This window comes from Bufo gargarizans, chromosome 2 (genome assembly GCF_014858855.1).
Source record: "Bufo gargarizans isolate SCDJY-AF-19 chromosome 2, ASM1485885v1, whole genome shotgun sequence".
Lineage (NCBI taxonomy): Eukaryota > Metazoa > Chordata > Amphibia > Anura > Bufonidae > Bufo > Bufo gargarizans.
This window is the reverse complement of record NC_058081.1, coordinates 201,403,405-201,420,794: the sequence shown is the minus strand read 5'-3', so window position 1 is coordinate 201,420,794 and position 17,390 is coordinate 201,403,405. Positions and strand designations below refer to the sequence as shown.

The 17,390-nt window shown below is 43.9% G+C and overlaps 1 protein-coding gene across 2 annotated transcripts in view; it reads left to right on the top strand.

The window, feature by feature from the left end:
• LOC122929733 (TRPM8 channel-associated factor homolog) overlaps window positions 1–17,390 on the top strand; it is a 49,072-nt gene that overhangs the window by 20,749 nt on the left and 10,933 nt on the right. For both annotated transcript variants that reach the window (XM_044283403.1, XM_044283402.1), the window contains exons 5-6: window positions 4,423–4,662; window positions 9,440–9,774. In XM_044283403.1, the coding sequence (XP_044139338.1) occupies window positions 4,423–4,662; window positions 9,440–9,774 (575 nt within the window). The remainder of the gene's footprint in view (window positions 1–4,422; window positions 4,663–9,439; window positions 9,775–17,390) is intronic.

Sequence of the window (17,390 nt, the reverse complement as noted above, 5' to 3'; positions counted from 1 at the left end):
TCCCAAGTTCATAGGTCCTATCAACGGCTGGACTATTTATTCCTTTCAAATAATGCCCTCCCATCGGTCATTAGCATGTCTATAGGCTCTATAACAGTCTCAGACCATGCCCCGGTAAGCTTGCCAATGAGGCTTCAAAATATACCACCTAAAGCATGGTCTTGGAGGCTAAATACCACGCTAATCGAAGATGCGATTAATAAGGAACATATTAAGGAGAAGATTTTGGAATACTTCAGAGACAATGACACACCCAATATTTCCAAAACAACATTATGGGAAGCCCATAAAACAGTCATCAGAGGAGAACTGATCAGCCTGGGTACCAAGGTAAAAAGACAAAGAACAAAAAAAATAGATTCCCTTCTTTTACAAATATCCACACTAGAAAAACAACACAAGTCCACTATGACAGACGTTACTCAAAATACACTAAACCTTTTATGCTCCCAATTGAAAGATACACTAAATGTCAAGTCAGCCAGGACCTTGCAGTCATTACGTTTTAAATATTATTCGCATGGAGATAAAGGCTCTAAATTAATGTCTTCCCTTTTGAAAGCCCAGAGAAATAAAACCTTTGTTAGTGCCATTCAATCTAAAGATGGTAATAGATTGATTACGACCCCTGCCATAGCTGAAGAGTTTTGTAAATTTTACAAATCACTGTATAACCTTGAGGAACACTCAGATGCTCCTGGGATTAACCCCCCTCCTCTACAAAACCATATCAACTCCTTCCTTCAATCCATCAAAATACCAACTATCTCTGAAGCAGGGAAGAATAGCCTCTTATCGCCCTTTACGGATTTGGAGGTAGAAAAAAACACTTAATACTATTCCGTCTGGAAAAAACCCTGGCCCAAACGGGTTCCCTATTGTTTACTATAAAAAATAGTGAGGTCTTGTTACCACACTTCACCAGAATGTGCAACTCTCTGATGTTGGGCTCCTCCCTCACTCCACAGGCTCAATTGGCTCACATCTCCATTATACATAAAGAAGGGAAGGATCCTGAGGAGTGTGGTAGCTATCGACCCATTTCACTCCTCAACACAGATCTGAAATGGTGGGCAAAGCTTTTAACCCAACGCATTTCAAAACTGCTCCCTGAACTGATAGGAGAAGAACAAGTGGAATTTGTGCCTGGCAGGGAGGGAAGACATAACATCTGTAGAGTATTACATACAGTATACTTGGCTAAAGAGAAGAAGACACCACTTCAACTTTTAGGAACGGTTGCTGAAAAGGCGTTCGACAGAGTTAATTGACTGTTTATTAAATCCAGCTTAGAAGCTTTTGGCTTCCCTATGCAAATTATTGATGCAATTTTTTCCCTATACTCAGCCCCTTCTGCAAGAGTGCTAGTTAATGGAACTCTGTCAGATGCCTTTCAGATTAGAAATGGGACCAAACAGGGATGCCCTCTTTCTGCTGACCTTTTTGTTCTAACATTGGAGACCCTTCTCTTGAAGTTCAGACAATTTCCTAATATCAATATGGAAAAATCTGAAGCTCTGGGAGTTTCACTTGATCCTGCTCAAAAGAGACACATTTTGGCATCGACCCCATTCAAATGGCCCCCTGAGGCTAATAAATACTTAGGAATCCTAGTACCAGCTTACCTGAAACTCCTCTTTCGACTTAATTACACACCCTTAATAAATAAAATACAATCATTCCTCTCCAGAGCCTTAGTACCAAATCTGTCTTGGTTGGGGAGAAAAAAAACTTTTTCACAACATATGTTCTCCCTCAAGTTATGTATACTTTTAGATCTCCCCCTATATCAGTCCCGAAGACGTTCCTCTATAAAATTAAGGTGATCATGGGAAAGTTCCTATGGGCTGGTAGAAGAGCCAGATTATCCTTCTCCCTCCTTACAAGGAGGAGGAGACAAGGTGGTATCTCCTTACCGGATTTGTCAGTTTACATTCAAGCCATACAATTGGAAAGGTGGATTGCCTTCTCCAGACCACAACCATTTCCCATTCATATAGCAATGGAAAGAGCTTTGCTTGGGAGGAATAGAGAACATCTTCTATGAAGTTACAGCAGAGCTCCTATTAGACAAAAAGTAATAAGTGAGCTCACGAGTTGTACTATTAAGCACTGTAATGCCTCTCCAGCACTTAACATGAGTGGCAAACGTCTCTCTCCTCTAATGCCTCTTCCTTTACTTCCACATGTGCTCTCGATTCATCCCATTAAAAGGTCAAATATTTGGACAGATGTCCAAGATTATAGACTAGGCGATTTTTCTAGATTGCCGCCGAACTCTGATTTTTACACCACCCTCACTGGGAATTCCACATCTGAGATAAATGTGATCCAGAAATGGGATTTTGAGAGTACATGTGCCAAGTTCCTAAAATTTGAATACCTCCCTCTCCCGGATCCTACCTGGTTGGAGAGCTATGTCCTTCTACCTTCCATCCCCACAAAGTGCCTATCATTAGTTTACAGGCAATTGCTAACAGGGAGAGACCAACAGCTCTTGGCATATTTGAGGGAGTGGGAGAGAGAACTAAACATCACAATAAACTATTCAGATAAGGCGTTTATACTATCCCATTCACATGGCTTCTCCAGATGCGTTAGAGTTCAGGAAAATTCTGTAAAGATACTTACCAGATGGTATCGCACACCAGACTTTCTTCACAGAATTAACTTGATCCCTTCTAATAAGAGCTGGAGATGTTCTAATGGGGTGGGCAATATCTCTCACATTTGGTGGTTCTACCCGGCTCTGAGGCATTTCTGGCATGAGGTCGAAACAGCCATTAATAAGGTTTGCCGCTCCCAAATTAAACTCACAGGCCCTTTGATTTTACTGTGGCTACCTGAGAAGGATTTTAGGCCAAATAGAACTTCTCTTGCCACGCATATGATCACCACTGCAAAACTCCTTATTCAAATTAAATGGAGGGAGACAGATCCCCCCACTTTGACCATGTGGTATGAAAAAACAAACTTCCTATGTCAAATGAAGGAATTGGCGGGATGGGAGAACAACAAAAGGGGGGAGTTCCTAAAAATATGGCAACCTTGGCTCTCACACACGGAAGAGAGACATGCTTCAGTTAAAGGGTAGACCCATCAGAAATGTCTACTTCACAACATTGATAACATAGCTAAACATCCCAAACAGTTCACCTGAACTAGAGGTTTATTTTATGCAAGCAATATAAATTTGCTTAAATGGTTGAGATCCTAGCTGACCTTTATTTATTAATTTAAATTTATTTTTCGTTTATGTTTCCTTTTTTCATTACATATTGCGCTGATAAATATGGAATAAGACCAACCAGAAGGAGATACTTCCTTTAGCTAAATCTATCAGACAATGGGGGCATATCGCTAGGATATGCTTCCATTGTCTTATAGGTGTGTGTTCCAATGCTGGGACCCGCACCTATATCGAGAACAGAGCCCCGCAAGGTGGTGGCTGGAGGACTCCGATCTGGCCACCACCAAGCCTACTCCCCATAGAAGTGAATAGGAGTGCCCCGCGCATGACCGGCCACCGCTCCCATTCACTTCTATGAGCTTGACGGAAATAGCTGGCTCGGCTATTTTCGCCTGCACCATAGAAAATTAATAGAGGGCGGCTGCGAGTGCGCAGTGCGGTCTCCTTCACTTTTGGGGCTCCATTCTCAATATTGGTGCGGGTCCCAGCAGTGGGACTTGCACCTAAAAGACAATGGGGGCATATCCTAGCAATATGCCGCCATTGTCTGTCATGAGACAACCCCTTTAAGCTTTGAAATCCATGCACTATCTTTATGGTCCTCAACCATCTGTATAAATGTAATGCTTCTTTCTTAACAGGTTTTTCCTAATTAAATTAGTTTTTCCTGGCAGTTTTCACTCTCAGGGATGGTGTGTCCCTGGAGAAGAGCACACCTGACTTGCGAGGAACTCCTTACACTACTCTAGCTATGGGAAATGGGACCAGCCTACTACCAGGCAACTGGTTACCAAGGCTAACAGATTAACTATGTCCTCCTATATACAGCCTTGCTGGATCACATAGTGCATAAATCACAGTTAGAATTACAGTAACCTTTTTAAAATAGCAAACATGGATAGAACAGCATTAACCCTTTACCATTGACTGGTCACTGGATTTAGACCATCTTATTCTCTTTTAAAGCAATTTTTATATGCTTAGTAGTTGGGACCCGCACCTATCAGACATTGGGGGCATATCCTAGCGATATGCCCCCAATATCTGAGGTGAGACTACTCCTTTAAGTGTGTATTTTTATACTGTGATTAGTATGCTCTTTCAACAAAAGGGAATAGTCCAACTATAAAACTGTTTTCAATTTTTTATTTGGTACGGTGCCATACATGCACTAGATAAATCTGTATTTCCTAATATTCTTATATAATTGTATCAATGTGTCTTCTTACCAGGACAAACTAAGGTTTCTTTGTGGTTGGATTCATTACGCACCTCAACATCTCCTTGGGCTGAGCTTATTACAGAGAATATTATACTGACTGTCCCTACTGATAAAGTCCGCTCACTAGAGGATCCTGAATCGCTTATGTCTTTATGGGATAACATCATGTCAACAGTAGCTGATCTGGCATCTGTCCCAAAGAAACTGCCTCGTCCAGAAAGAATTGTGACCGATGTTCAGATCTCAGCAGGTAAGGTGGACTATTCATCACATCTAGGTCCTGGTCATGAGGTATCTGAACGCCTTCTTCACATTTCCTAGTAAAAAATGATTAGCAAGATACAGACAGCTCTAGACTTGTATTAGTTATTGTTAATGTTGTCCAGGATCTTAAGAAACTTAGGTAATGGTATAAAATAAAGAAATAACCTATACTGACTATTAAATCCTATGCTGACCCAGCAGCTGGTGGTCCCTGTAGTTCCACGTAAATCATTTATGTAACCTCTGCAGAAAATCACTTCAGCAGTAATGTGAATGATATACGTGACGTCATTACTACAGGACCATCAGGGAAAAATCGGAGCAGTGGGGTGGGTTTAATGGGTGTGTATAAGCAATTTCTTTATTTTAATGCATTTTCTGCATTACCTCAAGCTTTTTAAAATCCCGGGGAACAAATTTAAAAAGATCCCGTCACCATGAAATGCAATGCAATCTGCAGTCAGCACGTTATAGAGTAGGAGGAGCTGAGCAGATCGAGTTCTAGTTTTGCAGGAACAGATTCAGGAAAACCTATAATTTATATCTCTGCTCTTTCAATACACAGGAGACATGTGGGAGGTATTACTTAGTGATTGACAGCTAACTGCATGACTAAGCATACAGGGAAGGCTGTCAGTTACTAGGTAGGACCTCCCACATGACTCCTATGCATTGAAAGAGCAGAGGTTTAATTGTATGTTTAAATGTATAAGTTTTACAGAATCTTTTCCCATAACTATATATTAATCTGCTCAGCTCCTCCTGCTCTATAACACTCTGACTGCAGATTGCAGGTTCCCTTTAATTTAAAATATAAGGCATTAACATACACATAATGGGGGCAGATTGTAAGAGATTAAAGATTGATTGCATATTTTTTTTTTCTGTTAGAAATGTTCGCCATATAAAAAAGCCCAATTTAAAATGAAAAAATAAATTAAATTACATTTTAAATTTGCTTTTTTTTTATTGTCATACGTATTTCTTATGCCTTAATTAGTTCTTATTCTGAACTATTTGATTACTACCTTTGATAATAAGATTTTGTTATAAAACATTTATAAATTTCAATAAAAATGATGTTGAATAAAAAAGGCCAATTTAGCAATGTAAAGTTTTTAAAGATTTAGGCAGTTTGTCTGCTGTACCCCATGCACATCATCCAATAGATTTGGTTCCACATCTATTAGTCACATGACAGAGGTGCACAGCAGGTGAATGGGTCAGATTTAAAATTTAAATTTGACTTTGAACTACTGAGGACTACCTGCCTTTTCCTATGTGTCATCTACCATGATGTTTTCGCCCCCACCACCACCCTCAGCCCTGGCCCACAAACCAACCCACATACTATATAGTTCCTCCCACACACCATATCATGGAAAATAGTGGCACGCAGTGGCGGATCCAGGGGGGGGGGGCAACGGGGCAATTGCCCCCCCCCCCCCCGAGCTAGCGGCGGCGGTGGCTGGGCACAGGGAGATGAGCGCTTCCATTGTGGAAGCGCTCATCTCCAGTCATCTGTATCGCCGTCCTCAGGACAGCGATACAGATGCCTGCCTGTGCTGCGGTAGGGGAGGGAGAGGCGTGTCAGAAGAGGCCTGCATCGCATCGCTGACATGGAGGTAAGTATGTGTGTTTTTTTATTTTATTATATACAATACTTTTACTGGCGGTGGGCTGTTATTACTGGCACCTGGGGGCTGTTATTACTGGCACCTGGGGGCTGTTATTACGGGCACCTGGGGGCTATTACTGGCAAAGGGGGGCTATTACTGGCAAAGGGGGCTGTTATTACTGGCAGGGGGCTGTTATTACTGGCAAAGGGGGGGCTGTTATTACTGGCAAAGGGGGGGGGCTGTTATTACTGGCAAAGGGGGGGGGCTGTTATTACTGGCGGTGGGGGGCTGTTATTACTGGCGGCGGGGGGCTGTTATTACTGGCAAAGGGGGGCTTTTATTACTGGGGCTGTTATTACTGGCAATGGGGGGCTGTTATTACTGGGGGCTGCTATTACTGGCATAGGGGGCTATTATTACTGGCAGGGGGGCCTGTTAATACTGGCACATGATTGGGGGCACTATAGGGGGCATCTACTGAGGCCACAAAGAAGGTATTTTATATGGGCTCTCTGTACAGTACAATTTTATACTAGGACACATTATGGTGGGTACTATGGGGAAGGGGGAGAGGAGTACTATGGGGTCATCTACGGGGGGCACTAAGAAGGGGTATTTTATAGTTGCAAATTATGGGGGACACTGAGGGCATCTACTGGAGCATTTTATACTGGTACATTATGGGGGGCACTAGGAGGAAGGAGGGTGTGGAGCACTATGGGGTCATTTACTATGGGCACTATATAGGGGTATTTTATACTGGCACATTATGGGGACATTAGCTCAACTGGGGGCATTACAAGGGGGTATTTTTTGCACTGTCCCATTATAAGGAGAATTATTACTACTGGGGGGGGGCATTATGGTGGGCTTTATTACTCCCCCATGGTATGACCCCCTAGTAGCGGCACCAGCCTCTCCCTGCTCTGCTATCCCTCTGCCCCTTCTCCAAATCCTTATTATGAAATCTTTCTCATTAGGATAAAACACAACATCAGCTCCGCCGAGCCCCCGGCCAAAGTGTGGAAGTGGCGTCCGAGATCCCCAAGGGCCAAGTAACTGTAAGTGTTCATGTGAAATATGATTGTTATACACATATAGCCTACACTGTGGAGTCTGTTCTATAAGCACAATTGATTTGTGGCGGCGGACAAAAAATAATCTGAAAGTGCCCCTCCCGAGACCAGGCTCTGGATCCGCCATTGGTGGCACGGGATGCATGCTGTAGTAAATTTTGCTTTATTTGGTCAAACACCTCACCATCAACACATAAAAACCACCAATCCTACAGTAAAGGATAGATGTAACCTTCCTATTAGCCACAAATAAATCAAAGCACCAGCAGCCAGTGGATTACCTTAAAGGGGTTTTCCGACATTTTTGAACTGATGACCTGTCTTCTGAATTGGTCATCAGTATATGATCGGTGGGGGTTCGACACCCAGGACCCCCACCGATCAGCTGTTTGAGAAGACACCAGCACTCCTGTGAGCACCGCAGCCTTATTGCGGCTTATAAGCACAGCGCAATCCATTTGATAGCGTCTTTGCTTGGTATTACAGCTCAGCCCTATTCACTTTAACGGTGCTGAGCTGCACCTAGGCCATGTAACCGATGAACATGACGTCACATGTCCTAGGAAAAGCTGTGAGAAGGCTGCAGTGCTACTGAAAGCAATGGTGCCTTCTCAAACAGCTGATCGGTGGAGGTACCGGGTGTCAGATCCCTAGCAATCAGATACTGTTTAAACAATTCAGAAAACCCATTTAAACCTTTCAAGACCACTCATTTGTAATTAATAGTGAGCGTCCATCCTTGTGAATCCCGAACATTGTAATAAAATTAATAAAGTTTTTTTTTTATGTCCCAAAAAAGAGGACATATGGTCACCCTACTTTAATAAAGTAGTACTATTATCTTACATCAGGCCTATTAACCCGTTAGTGACCAGCTTGTTTTTGGCCTTGGTGACTATAAGAGCTAAACATTTTTTCCATCAATATAACCATATGATTGCTTGTTTTTTGCAAGACAAGTTGTAGTTTTTAATTGCACCATTTTGGGTTATACATAACTTACTGATTAACTTTTATTAGTTATTTCTGGGGGAAGGGTGAAGATGGGGAAAAAACAGCAATACTGCCAGGGAGTGCCCCTTCTAAACTACTTAGATGCTGCGATCGCTATTGAACGGCCTGGGTCGGTGCTTCTGCCGATATGTACCATAAAAGCAGTAGCCCCACTGTTATGAGCCAGGCTCCTGCTCTTTACTGCACGGGAGAACCATGTAGGGCTTAGACTTAGGCCATAAAAAGGCAGTGGCCTAGCCTATAGCCTGTTAATAACTTCTGTAAAAAAAGGCATATTGACGGTCAGTAATGGCTTAAGGTAATAACATTTTCCTGTCGGCTTAAGGATGGCTGAGTTTTCAGAAAACTTTTGCTAAAGGTAGGGCTGACCTGGTGTTGTGGCCCACATCTCACCTCCTAAGACCCCTGATTTATATCCATATTAGAGACAATTGGAGGTGGAGGCAGCTATTGATGACCACCACAGAGGCAGAGCTTCTGGGGAGGTATTTTGTGCTGCACTGTGATATAACTGACTCTTCCAACTTGTATTGGTGCCATCTACTTGTCTTGCCCCATCTTCTATTAATATAGACTCACCTACAACATTGGGGCCTATTTTAAGTTTTTCTTCCAGGGCTACTTTAAGTTTCCAGTCTGCCCCTGACAGAGACATATCAAAACTTTTTACCAGTGGGGTCCGAGTGCTGAGATCTCCACAATCCTTGCTGCAGGATACGGAATCAAAATGGGCCACAGACCTAGTATTGAGCATAACTCCTGCAGCGAGGAGAGAGGGTGATATATGTGCACTTCTTTCTCTCTGTTCTTGAGATGGGTCGGGATCTCAGCAGTCAGACCCCACCAATCAAAGCTCAGATTTTATGACATATCTAACCTTTTCTGAAAAGTCAGTGACACTTTACTAATAGAAGAAGTCTTCAGAAGTCTTTCAAGGATAGTGTTTGCTTAAACAAACAAGTGACAACAAAATGTGGATTTTTCCTTTAAAGAATCTTTTATCAGGCCAACCTTGCATCCTTTATATTATCTAATCCTTTTTCTGTTGCTATAGGTTGGATGCATGCTGGATACCCAATAATGTGTCATTTGCCAACAGCATCTACTTTAGTAAGTGTTGCAGAAATAAAGAAAGGTCTGTGGGGGCCTATACATGAGCTTGGTCACAACCAGCAAAGAGGTGTTTGGGAATTCCCTCCTCACACCACAGAAGCCACCTGTAACCTGTGGTCAGTGTATGTGCATGAAACCGTACTGGGGATCCCAAGAGATAATGCTCATCCTGCTCTCAAGCCAGGAGACAGAGAAAAAATAATCAAGCAGTATCTAAAGAATGGAGCCAATCTTAATGAGTGGTGCATGTGGACAGCGCTTGAGACTTATCTTCAGGTACTATACACTAATAAAGTATATTATTTTTAGTCAACCCCTTTTCAAATTTCCTAGTGCCTTACTACTGTATATTTATTTCCTGTTGCTAGTTTTTATGACTATTTCTTAATTAGCACCAATATATTCGGCAATGCAGTACAGAAATTATCACTCAAATAAATCATTGTCCCTAACAGGGCATCAGACAACCAAGCCTATTCACTGGAATTTAATTAACCTAAAAGTGTTGATTTCTAAAGTTAATCTGTTTTCCCTTGGTCCTAACAGCAGCACAATAATAGGGGTATTTCTGTTCCTGAGTACAAACAGGACAGGGGAAATTTTTTATGAATCAAATAATCACTAAATTAAATAGAGATCCCTGCACCTATACAAGGATATCTAGCCCTTCTACTTTGTGTTTATTATAAAGAAGGTTGTCAAGCTTGTGCTGTTGTTAGGAATAAAGAAAAACAGATTAACACTACACTTACATACTAACCAAAAGCACATTAATGGGGAATTCACATGAAGCATCCTCATCAGGAGGGTCCTCTTATGTGGTAGAACTTAAAATCAACTGCCTGAAAACCATCTTTTCTAAGAACCCGAAATTCAACATACAGTGCAAGCTCCAAGCTGCACACCAACACAACAGCAGGATCTTATTTTAAATCAGCCCAAGAGGTGGGCACTACTCTGACTCGCTAACAAAATTAGGTGGATCAAGGTTCAGGTTGTGTGTGGATTATCCTTCATCTGACAGTGGAGCTTTGCCAGTCTCTGTGTTGGGTCCTGAGAGTTTGGGCCAGGATTAAGTCCTGCTATCTTGTTTGGATGAAAGCACGTGGACTTCTGTTTCACCCAAGGACTTTTTGTTATAAATTTCCTTATGTGTGAATAAAACACTGAACTGTTTAAGTTAAAGACTTTGTCGTTGCCTCTATACTGCGTCCGCAAGCCTGTCTACCAGAGCAAATCCCCACAATTGGTGGAGGATGCGGGCAAATGCAGTGAGGCAGGCCTGAAGGCCAAAAAAATTTAGTTTTTTCCCCGGCACAAGTGCATGTCCTACATTAAGCCGGCAAGGTTACGACCCGTGTCCTCTGACAAAATGGAGGCAGTCAAGAAAGCCCTTGTGGAGGCTAACTTGCAGCAGCGGGAGGCTAACAAGCAGCAGCAAAAAACTAACTAGCTGCTATTACAACATGTAATGGCACTGCAAGTGGCAGGAGCGTCCCAGAACATCCACGATGCCCGAAAGATGTCCGCACGGCGATTCCTAAGATGACCCCCTCGGATGATGTTGAGAACTATCTGGCTGTCTTCAAAAAGGTGGCCATGAGGGAAAAGTTACCCTGAGACCAGTGGGCTGAGGTCATCACTCCGTTCCTGGCGTCTGGTCCCCAGCAAATATTTTTTGATCTCCCCGATCAAGCAGCCGACTACCCAACAGTAAAAGCTGAGATCCTGGCGAGACTTGGGGTAAATGTATTGGTCCAGGCCCAGCGGGTGCATCAGTGAGAATTTAACCCAGCTGAACCCGCCAGACCACATAATTTTGATCTGCTGCACCGATTGCAAAAATGGCTGCAGCCTGACATATTGACTCCCACATGTTGGATCGGCTATTGGTGGATGTGTTTTGGAGGGGTTTGCCATACCCTCTCCAGCACTGGATCAGCCAGGTGTCTCAGGATAATGCCTTGGAGATGGTCGACCTGGTGGAGAGCTACAAGGCCACCAGAAATCTGTAGGGGGGGGTTCTTTTGGAAGGGGGCCAGTCAAACCCCGGAAATCTCCACTCCAAAACTGGCGGCTGGTGCCAGCCAAACCCACCCGGAACGTACCTGCTGGTGGTGTCACGAGCCTGGACATATAAAAGCCGACTGTCCCCCTCGGGGTGAACCCATTGAAACCAACTATGGCTACAGCCACTCATTGTATGCCAGGAAGCTGTGCACTACAGGTACCGCTGAGACTGTAGACAATAGTCACCTGTGCCAGGTGGAAGTGAGGGACACTCTGGCGGTGGCACTGCTGGATTCAGGGAGCCTGGTGTCCCTGGTAAGAGCTGCCCTGGTGCGGCCCACCGAGTATACTGGCCTGAAATGTCGGCCTTGTCTGCATTAATGGGGACTTATATATAGTTATTCACCAGATAATTATTTCTATCTGTGACAAGTTTCACTGGTTTTGGTCACATCTGTGCGTGAATTTAGGCCGCAACCGTTATATACAGTAATTTAGCATAGATTTATGTCTATTTGGGACAAATTTCACTAGTTTGGGTGACTTCTGTGTGTGAATTTAGTCCGCAACTATTTATACAGTTAGTCAACAGAGAATTATTTCTATTTGTGACAAATTTCACTATTTTTGGTCACACATTTTGGCTGCAACCATATATAAAGTAATCCAGCAGAGAAGAAATTTTGCTGGTGCAAATTTAACAAAGTTGTCCAACGACCCCCGCTACAAAGAAAACTTTTCATCTCTCATTCCTGCGGTGGAGAGGGCAAGTAAAATGGTGCAATACCAGAAGGTCCTTGTTGAGAAATTGCTCCAAACATTTACATTTGACAATGCTGGCGGCAAAGTCCGTACTTCCTTTGGCAACCAAGGAAGGGAGACAAGCGGAACACACACCAGTTCCAACAAACGCAGGGCAACACTGTCCAAGGCATGGGACACTTTTATGACACCCCACCAGCAACCTACCCTGAAGCATGCCCTAGTGCCTCACGGAGGGACAAGTTTTGGAAGATGGTGAAAGAATACATAGCAGACCGTGTCAGCGTCTTGAATGATCCCTCGGTGCCTTACAACTACTGGGTGTCCAAGCTGGACACATGGACCGAACTTGCGCTCTATGCCCTGGAGGTGTTGGCCTGCCCTGCTGTCAGTGTATTGTCTGAGCGTGTATTTAGTGCTGCTGGTGGCATTATAACAGATAAGCGTATCTGCTTGTCTACTGGCAATGCTTGACAGGTTGACGCAGATAAAAATGAACAAGGCCTGGATTGCCCCTGACTTCTCCACTCCACCAGAGGAACGCTGAGCTAATGAGGAACAAACACGCAATTTAAAAGTATGCTTTACAAGATTTAGATGCACCCTTTTCACCTCCAAAAAAGGGTATATGTTTGAATCTTATTTTCTCCTCCTCCTCCTCCTACTTTTTCATACAGTATATATGCCCTCAGTACAATGTTTTATGGGGTTCACTCACCTTCAGGCCCTCACCTTCCAATGTTTCATACGGTCTGCTCACCTGTAGGCCCTCACTACAATGTTTTATGGGGTTTGCTCACCTTCAGGCCCTCACCTCCAGTGTTTTCCAGTTCATGTCACCAGCAGGCCCTCAACCATAATGTTTAAGAGGGTCAGCTCAGCAGCAGGCCCTCATTCGTAATGTTTTATAGGGTAACCAGCAGGCCCTTGCTCCTAATGTTTTTTGAGGGTCACCGGCAGGTCATTAATTATAATTTTTAAAGGGTATGTATGATGCCCTCCTTTTTTGCGTAATAAAAGATGCATTAGAGTGCCGGTTCCTTGTAATTTTTGGCAGCCCTTTCACTTAGTGCATAGGCTGTATGAATGTAGGACTCCCACTACCTGAACAATTGTAAGACCATGTGAATGAGGCCCTCCTTTAGGTGAAATACAGGCTGTATCGGAGTGCTTCTTCCTTGTAATTTTTGGTAGCACTTACACTGTATATATAATTGAATCTACAGGAAAGAAAGTTTCCTAACAATTTTTCCTCTAAAAAGGTTTTTTTTTTGTGGGGGCGGGATTTTGGGCGTTTTTTTTTTGTCAGTCTGTAAAAGTGGTGTACAACTTGAACAACATGGTTCCCAGCAGCGACATTGGTGTCCAGGATGCATCCAGACATGGTCCCCCTGCTGTTCCTGATCAATTTCAGAGGTTTTCCCATCACTTTCAGACCTTTTCCTATGGTCCAGGCACCCTCCCCTCATCCGAGCAGGGAGTGCCTGGTTGTCTCCCATTCACTTAAATTATACTCGGGTGCTCGGCTGAGCACACAAATATCGCGATGTGTTCGGACCGAACACTTTGGTGCTCGCTCATCACTACTAAGGAGTTAATGGAGATGTTTTCTAGAGTGGGTCTGCCTAAGGAGGTTCTGACTGACCAAGGGACCCCGTTTATGTCTGAGGTCATGAGGGAACTCTGTAAGTTGCTCCACATAAAACAGTTACGGACATCCGTGTATCATCCGGAAACGGATGGCCTGGTAGAGAGGTTTAATCAAACATTAATGTTAAAAAGAGAGGTGTCTAAGGATGGGAGGGACTGGGACCTTCTTCTGCCCCATCTCATGTTCGCAGTGCGAGAAGTGCCCCAGGCCTCTACTGGGTTCTCGCCCTTCGAACTGCTTGCTATATGGCCGGCACCCTCGCTGTCTGTTGGACGTGGCCAAAGAGGCGTGGAAAAAACAACCCACACCGCACAAAAGTGTTGAGTATGTCACCCAGATGCAATGGGGGATAGAAACAGTGTTACCTCTGGTTAGGGAGCATGTGGAGGCAGCGCAGCGAGGCCAGAGTAGTGTCTATAATCGGCAGGCTCGGGTCCGGAACTTTAACCCGGGTGATCGGGTATTGGAGCTGGTACCAACCATAGACAGTAAGTTCCTAGCTAGGTGGCAGGGGCCCTACGAGGTACCTGAAAAAATTGGAGAGGTAGATTACAAGGTGCATCAGCTGGGGAGGCGAAAGCCTGAGCAGGTGTATCATGTGAATCTGCTCAAACCCTGGAAAGATAAGGAAACCTGTACGGAAGACAGCCCACGTCCAGGGTTTCTAGGGGAAGTGGATTCGGTCCCTCTGTCGGAAGCAAGGGAAGCGGCTGCCACAGTGAAAATTGCTGACAGCCTCTCCTGTAAACAGGCTCAGGAAGCCAGAGAGTTTGTTAGTCGGAACACGGATGTGTTCTCGGACCTTCCTGGACGCACTTCCATAATCCAACATAACATTATCACTGAGCCTCAGGCAAAAGTCCGGTTAAAACCATACCGGGTACCCGAGGCTTGGCGACAAGCCATCGCGGAGGAAGTGCAGCTAATGCTACAGCTAGGTGTCATCGAGGATTCAAAAAGTGAATGGGACAATCCTATAGTCTTAATACCCAAGCCGGATGGGCAACACTGTCCAAGGCAGTGTTGCCCTGCGTTTGTTGGAACTGGTGTGTGTTCCCCTTGTCTCCCTTCCTCGGTGTCCAAGTTTGATGCATATCCCATGCCCTGAGTAGATGAGCTTATTTTTTTTTTCAAACATTAAATATTTATTGTATTTTGTAGTTGATTTTTTTCCAAGAAAAAAAAAGGTAACATAGGTACATTACAGATATTGCAGAGTTCCAGAGGTAGTCACATCAAGGAATGTAATAGGAACATAGTATAAGAGACAGATCTCGAGATCACTAGTGACAGGTGCACAACCATAGTCTATAAATTCAATTTAGGTCAGAGTGTGGCAGCGGAAACAATGTTTGGGACAAATTTCACTAGTTTGGGAGACTTCTGTGCGTCTCCAGAATCTTGTGAAAGAGATTATTTTTACGGTAAGCAATAAGCTTTTCATATACACAGTGAGCAGAAATCATGTCAATGACATCTATGGTTGGGATTAGGGTAGATTTCCAATTTCTAGCTATCAGGAGTTTAGCAGACAGTAGTATATGACATATAATTTTTCAGTGAGAGTGTGGGAACCTGTCTATCCCTAAGGAGAGTAATGCTAAGTCTGGCGATAATTTGATTTTTAAAGGTTTGGAGGAGTTTTTCTATTTCTAACCAGTAGGAGGTAAGTGCAGTACAACTCCAGAATATATGAAGTAAGTTACCAGGGGATCTACTACATCTCCAGCATTTATTAGTTGTATTCGGAAAAAATTGATTTAGTCTGGCAGGGGTTAAATGAGTAGATGAGCCAAGCCCGGTATTTTTCTGTGTTGGACCTCACCAAAGGGTACTGGCAGGTACCCTTGACAGAGGCTGCCAAGGAAAAAAAAAAAAACTACTTTCATCACACCAGAGGGGCTGTATCAGTACAAGGTATTTCCCTTTGGTCTACATGGAGCTCCCGCCATATTTCAAAGGCTAATGGACGTTGTACTACGCCCACATCGTCGGTACGCTTCGGCGTACCTGGACGATATTGTTATCCATAGCACCAACTGGAAAAGTCACCTATCTAATGTACAGGCTGTAGTGGACTCCCTTAGGAAGGCTTGCTTAACCGCTAACCCATAAAAGTGTGCAATAGGGTTAGAAGAGACCAAGTACCTGGGGTATGTTATTGGGCGCGGAATGATCAAACCTCAGGTGAACAAAATTCAGGCAATTAGGAATTGTCCCCGACCTGTCACTACTCAGCAAGTAAAGTCATTCCTGGGTATGATGGGGTACTATATGAGGTTTGTGGAGAGAGAGAGTGCCTGGCCATCAAGTGGGCACTCGAGTTTGTCCGCTATTATCTGTTGGGGAGAAAGTTCCATCTGGTAACCGACCACTCCCCTCTCAAGTGGATAAGCCAAGCCAAAGAGAGGAATGCCCGGGTCACCAGGTGGATTTTGTCTCTACAGAACTTTAAGTTTTCCGTGGAACATAGAGCAGGCAGGTTACAGGGAAATGCAGATGCCCTGTCCCAGATACATTGTCTGGCGGGTTAAACAAAGGGGAGAGGTATGTAGGAAGGCGCAAGGGGCCGTCATTGACGGAAGATATGTGCCACCGAGGTTCCTGGCCTCAGTGAGGTAAGAGTCGGTAATTTTAAGTGTCAGCGGCAGCTAGTGCTGACTGACACTATTGGTTATTTAGTGTGGTTGTAAAGCCGATCCGGGCCGGCTCTTAATGGGAGCAGCCAAAGTGAATTGTGGGTGGCTGTTCCCCACGTTCCAGGCCAGGTTTTGGTTAGGGATATAAAACCCAGCCAGCAGTCTCAGCTGTGTGTGGATTATCCTCAATCTGACAGTGGAACTTTGCCAGTCTCTGTGTTGGGGCCTGAGAGTTTGGGCCGGGATTAAGGCCTGCTATCTTGTTTGGATGAAAGCACGTGGACTGTTTCACCCAAGGACTTTTTGTTGTCACTTTCCTTATGTGAGAATAAAACACTGAACTGTTTAATTTAAAGACGTTGTTGTTGCCTCTATACTGCGTCCACAAGCCTGTGTACCAAAGAAAATCCCCACACTATGTAAATATCTAGGTGCCAGCGCCATCTTGTAATGGCTTCACACTAACAACAGTACAGCATATTTCCATGCGTCATATAAGACACATCAATGAGGAGGGTCAAGTACATAAGGCGTTGTCTGAGAGCTGAAGGAAATGGGGGTCATCTTAGTTGATCAAGAATGATATCCACATCTCAAAGGTGCAGCTCTGGTCACTGACCTTGGCATCCGGCATACCATGGGTAATTTGCGTTTTTGTTTCATGCATGGCTAGTTTGTTATTTTAGTGGTATATATTGCTTACACATAGCATCCTTGCTTCGCCCCTATCTGTGATATCATTTGGTCATCTGTATTTTCTGATGGCCATCTATGTTACCGTAGGTGGGCAAGTTTGCTATGTGTGACCACATTGACTCTTTGATTTATTT